Here is a 6,349-nt window from a genome sequence, read left to right as displayed (position 1 = left end):
AACCTCCCTTCGGTGGACCTTGCGTGCACAACAGGTAGGGGCGGGCTGGGGCTACCATCCCAGTCATGAGGTGACAGGGCGCTCCCATGCACTTGTTGGGGGCTGGGGTGGGCTGGAGCACCTCTCCTATGAAGACAGGCTGAGAGAGCTGGAGTTGTTCAGCCTGGAGAAGAGGAGGCTTCGAGGTGACCTCATTGTGGCCTTCCAATACCTGAAGGGGGCCTATATGAGAGATGGGGACAGACTTTTTAGCAGGGTCTGCTGTGACATAACAAGGGGTAATGGTTTTAAACTAAAAGAGGGCAGATTTAGACTTGACATAAGGAAAAAATTTTTTACAATGAGGGTGGTGAAGCACTGGAACAGGTTGCCCAGAGAGGTGGTGGAAGCCCCAGCCCTGGAGGCATTCAAGGTCAGGCTGGATGGGGCTCTGAGCAACCTTATCTAGTTGGAGATGTCCCTGCTCACTGCAGGGGGGTTGGACTAGATGACCTCTAAAGGTCCCTTCCAGCCCAAATGATTCTATGATTCTATATCATAAAATGAAGAGAAGCTACCTTAACCCCCTAGAATTGACTTGCTGAAAAATTGTATAAGCTATACAGAATCCATACATAATTCAGCCATTATTCTTAAACAAATTTAAAACTTTTATTTCAATTCCTTCAATCATTTAATGTCCTTTTTTAAAAAGACATAAAAATATGAGGGTTTAACAAAAGCACCACAGTTCATAATACAACTATGCATCTGTCACACACCCCACCTCAAAACACCATAACTGCCATATATTTGTGTGGCATAATAGTTGAAAGAAAATGGCTCATCTATAATGTAAAGTATAAATACAAGATACTTATTAGTCTTCTCTTTTTCATTTGAAATATATTCATTTGAAGACACTGTTTATTAATAAATGATTCATTAATCACAAGCCTTTATCCTATTAAAATATGTATCTGCAGCATCCGTTCACATGTTCTGTTGTGTAAGGATTAAATGGCCCTCCCAAACCTGTAATAATGCAAAAACACTCACAATAAGCAATTCTAAAACAAGTAGAGCCAAATACCTAGCTGAAGTTTTAAATGTGCTCATATATTTTTAGGCAAAAGAAGATCAATGGCAATTAGTGTATACAATTCTGTATATGTATTCTGTTAATTATAGTATCTCAAATTACATCATTATTTTCCCTATCATCTTGAGAATCTAGTAGGATGTTTTTATTAAGGTATATCATCTAAATGTTTTAGACTGAAAACTGAGGGGGAACACTGAAGAGTCTTTGTGAAGCTTAGTTTGAAAAAAAAAATGACAGTTTTAACTCAAACTATAGATAACCAGGAGTAGCTGAATTCAAATTGAGTATCAGTAAAAACTGAATCTTAGAATTTAAATTGAATTTCATCCAATGTTAATAAAATAAATACTTTTTGAATTCTTATTTGCCTTATAATGAACCTGAACACTGATCCAAAATTATAAAAGTAAAATTACTGAAAGTTAACACCAGTAAGGCCAGTTTGAGAAGTCTATTTTCTACGTCACAGCTGGGAGAAAGGGGGAAAAAGTAGACCTGTAAAATAAACAGTAAAACATGGAAGATGTAATTTTTAAAAAAATTCTGAAAACATACAATAGAAATTATTCAGAAAAACTGAAGTATGATACAAAATTAATGTTGATAACATGTAACGATTGAACACATTGCTCCTATAACCTATGAACGCTAAAAACTTATCAATTTGCCAGGTTCAAAATTACCCAGTAAGAGTATTGAAGGATTTGGTTTAAAGTCCTTTGTCTCCTGCTATGTCAAAAAACTTAATTCTTGTAAAGTAAGCATTGATTATGCTGAACTCTGAATTATACATTAATAGTACTTATTACCAGGCCTATCATAAAATCAGTGGAATTAAATATCTTATTTTTTTCTTATATGACTTAATAGGAAGCCACTTGCCAAGTACACTTACCAATTTTCTCCTCAAACTTATTTTCACCTAAAGGCAATCCCTTTCCTGAATGCCTCACCTAATTTGTAGTTTTGCATAAATTTAAAATACAACCCCTTCCTTTATCTTCCTCGAGGCATTAAGTCTGTGACACCACCTCTCTATCATACAGGAGATTTTTGCAAAGTGCAGCAGTGCAAATTATGCTTAAACAAAATAATCCTGAGTACACTATTATTACTAGTAAGCATTTCCATAAAATAATCAGTTGTTACAGTGAACTCCCACATGTCTCCTTTAACTGAAAAACAGAATTTATAATTTTTATAATCTATCTATCACAGGTATAACAAAATTAGGAGCTCTTATGGGATGAATCCATAGGTTAGAATAATAACCACTGGTTAACATGCAAGCCAACAATAGAAACCTGTGTAAAAATAAACATAGTCAAAACAGAAACTTTTCCAAATCAGAAGATGTATTAAGTTGTGACAAGATCAATAACTACACTGTTTTAATGTGATGTAAAAACCTGACCCAAGTAACGTCCGAGGAGTGAAGACTTGTTTTTGTCTGAAAAGTATCTCAAAAGACTAGACTGCCAGCATCTCACTATCCCATTATCAAAGTGAGGCACCGTCAACTGCCACAAGCTTGCTATCATCAGTAAGTTGGGAAAGATGTGCTGCACCACATGAACTATTAATCTAAGATTTTCTCCGTGTCTGATTTCAAAGGCCAAAGTTAACTGTTCTCCTTATTATCTCCATCATCACACACACTTTCAGAGGCCTAGGCAGTTACTGAAGCATATACTGACCAGTGCAGATGCCTACCTCCATTTTAGCTCACACAAACATCTGCTCCCCAATAAAAGGAGCACTTGGGCTATGCTGGAGCCCAGCTCAGCATCCCCAGTGCCACATACCTCCAGGATTTTTTGCTCTTCAAGCACAAGTTGCCAGCAACATCAAGGCATCACAGCAGACACGCAGGCTGTTGGTCACTAACTAATGAAGATTAATTGGGCTGCTGAGGCCCCTTTAGTACTTGGTATCATCTTGCTTCATCTTACACATAACCTTCCCCATCTCAAGTATTACATGCATCCCTTGCCTTAAGGGGTGCAGTCCACTGTTTTGGAAGCACTGCCTTAGAGAAATCATTGCAGTACATTGATCTTAGAAGTAAGAAAAAAATCACAGCCTTCTGCACGTTGTAGAGAGTTTCTGCTTTAATCCCAAAGGAAGAAGTGCTATAGACAAGAAAAAAAATTAGAAACTGTAAACAGGAAAGAGAAATAACTGCCATTTAAACACACTGTCTAAAATACAACTTGGAAGAAGAGAAGTTTCTAGTTTATACAATAGAGCTGAGCATTAACCACCAGAGATCTATATCACTGCTCTAGGTCCTAGGTTGTAGGGGAGTATATTTCTCCAGTCTACCTTCTGATTACTCTGCTTTCTCAAAATAAGGCATTTTTATTCATTATGCAAATACAAAATTCCTAGAGGAAATTTACACTATCATTGACATCGCTATATAATTCAAACATGCATAATGCAGGTTATCAATATAAATGGAGTTTCAATACATGATAGACTTCTATTCTGATAAAGTCTCAATTTTATTTGTAATGTTCTAGCTCTTTTTGTTGTTTTGTGAGGAACCAGAACTATTTAAATTACTTCCTGGCCCAGACAATCATACAGTGTTTCATCTTTTCATAGACACCAAGAAGGTATATAAGGTACCAGTGAAAAACATCAGTCAAATTTTTTCATCTGTGTCCACCTAACATTAAATACTTCAATGGGTGGAACTTGGGCTATTGCTACTCCACATGCACTAAAGATATTTTGCACAACTAAAATGAGTCAATTATTCAGAATGCCTGCCTCCTATCCTCTAACACGTAGCATATGGTACCATGCTTTTGGCAGGGTACAGCTCTAAAATTAGGATTTCATATCTGTATTAAAATGGTAAAATTTACATCAGCATTTAAGCACAACTGAGGTTTTATAGTATTTTTTTGTTCAGAAAACAGAATCTTAAAATTGATTCCTTTATATAAACATTGGCTAAGGCGTTCTAACACATCATCAGGTAAATTTTTAGTCATAATCCAATGTTTATCAGTTTTATTGCAAAAACAAAAGGAATACTCTTCATCTCTCATTATATGATTTCCAAAAACATTGCTTGCTTTCATCAGCTGAACATCATCAAAACCTGATACAGGTTAAATTCATAGATGACTATGACTTTTCAAACGTACAAAATACTCCAGGTTCTGATGTAAAACCCAGTCTTTTGGCTTTCATTCTTTCAGGAGTATCCTTTGAATATCACGATACAAATGTTTCTTTCTTGCTTACATTAGTGAACAACTACACTGTAAATCCAATAGACAATGGAAGGAGGCACACTCCAGGTTTATCTTTTTCAATTCATGCCTCTGAAAAGCAGGACTTGTTTTGCACCTCAGGAAAGTCTACTCTCCACACCTCAGATTTCAGGTAACTCAGTCATCAACTGCCTGGATGATGTTTATTGCACTGCTGGTCCTAGACTTCCTGCTCTTACCTCCAAATTCCTCCTCTCTTTGACTGATACAACCAAAGACTACCTGAAACAGTGCAGAGGTCTTTTAAATAGATGCTATAAAAAGCTCATTGAGGAATTAAGACTTTTTGTTCTTCTCTTGCTTAATTCCACAATGTGATACCACCTGCCATGAAGTCTCCAGGAGTTAGGGAAAAGGAATAAGAGCAGTATGAAGGAGAAAGACAGATATTATGAAGTTAAAAAGACCTGATGAATGTCTGTCAACAGATGAAGACACACAGAAGTCCATCTCTCTGTAGCTATGTCTACAGATAGATGGACTTGGATGTATAATAAAAACTATACCACACTGAAAATATTCACTAGCATGCGCTCTTTGGAATTACTATTCAAGAGAAAAAGAAATGCAAAGTATTTATTTTATTTTCCATATTCTCAGGATCTCTTAGCCTTCCCTCATAAATTACACAAAATTCTTGCAAGTGTGAAACAGTTCTTTCCATATACCAAAACCAATATATGGTAATTGTTTTACTTCCTCTATGGCCGGCACAGCTATCACACAGAAAATGTAGAAAGAAACCAAACAAAAGTAAAGAGAAAAAGAATCAGCAGGCAAAAAATTTGTGGGCACATACACAAATCATTACGATAGCCTGCATTACAGCACTGCTTAACTTGATGTGATTCAAAGTATCTGTTGCTCAAAATTAAGGTAGTACACATTTTGTAACTTTAGAACATTTTTTAAATGACAGATGTTTTAAAATTAATAATCTAAGAAACATTAAGATCATGATCTTATTCACAGATAATATTTGGTAGCAGTTCCAGTTAGGTCACTCCAGTTACTTTCTATGATAACATACACCAAGCAATTTAGCATATGGGTACTTACTACACACATATATGTATTAGCACTTTTATCACTTACCTTCCAAGCTTTCTTGTTCATCTGGAGTGAAAGTATCCATCTGACTCTGCTCTCTCAAGAAGTGGATGAATGCATAAACCAAGCGTTTGACTGATGACATTTTGAAATTGAGGAGTTTCTCCTATGTCTTAAAAAACAACAGGATCTCTTATTTCAGAAAAAAGAATTCCTAGAGTATTCCAACCTCCCACTGACCTCAATAAGAAGTATACACAATACACAAAAACTTATCCTTCACCAGAAGGCCCAATAAAGTAATGCCTTGAAACAAGTGGTTAAATTGTATGGATTACGGAGAACTCCTACAATCATCTAGTCAAACGATCAGCAAAAGAGCACAGATTTCCTCAGATTCATTCCTGCAGGAGAGCTCACCAGGGCCAAAATAATTCAGCAAATTTTCATTTTTATTTTTGGATTTTATTTCTAAGATATATGCACTTGGAAGCAGCAGCACACGCTGAAGTCAAAACCAATTTAAAAGCCACATTGATAAATACAACGTAAAGAAACACATTTTAATAAAAGGTATCCTATTCTCTGACATTGTGCTACTGAATGGTTGATATTCACTTTGGACAAAAAACTGGAACGCTGTGACCTCAGTGCACACTTGTGATTAGTGACACTACTGGCTCAGTCTGATTTGCATTCAGCATCAGCTGGGAGTTACATAACTTTGAAGAAAATTTTAGTTCCAGCTTTCCAAGTTATTTTTCCCTAAACCATGTCGATTTAAAAGGGCACAACCTTATCCAGCCGACGGGGGAAGCAGGTTTAAAAAGAGCACGAAATGAATGGCAAGATCAGGGCCAACCTTCGTTAAATTATTTTCTCTATAGAAACCCCGAGCAAACCGATGTGCAGCCAAACCCACGCC

General features: G+C 36.4%; 1 protein-coding gene across 1 annotated transcript in view; it reads right to left on the bottom strand.

Moving 5' to 3' along the window:
* LOC104168066 (small glutamine-rich tetratricopeptide repeat-containing protein beta-like) overlaps positions 1-5,569 on the bottom strand; it is a 13,658-nt gene extending 8,089 nt beyond the window's left edge. The window contains 1 exon segment of the mRNA XM_009708519.1: positions 5,470-5,569. Within this exon segment, the coding sequence (XP_009706821.1) occupies positions 5,470-5,569 (100 nt within the window).
* Between the last annotated feature and the right edge of the window lie 780 nt (positions 5,570-6,349).

The sequence above is a fragment of the Cariama cristata genome, unplaced genomic scaffold (assembly GCF_000690535.1).
Source record: "Cariama cristata isolate BGI_N322 unplaced genomic scaffold, ASM69053v1 scaffold23639, whole genome shotgun sequence".
Lineage (NCBI taxonomy): Eukaryota > Metazoa > Chordata > Aves > Cariamiformes > Cariamidae > Cariama > Cariama cristata.
This window is presented reverse-complemented; position numbering and strand designations above follow the sequence as displayed.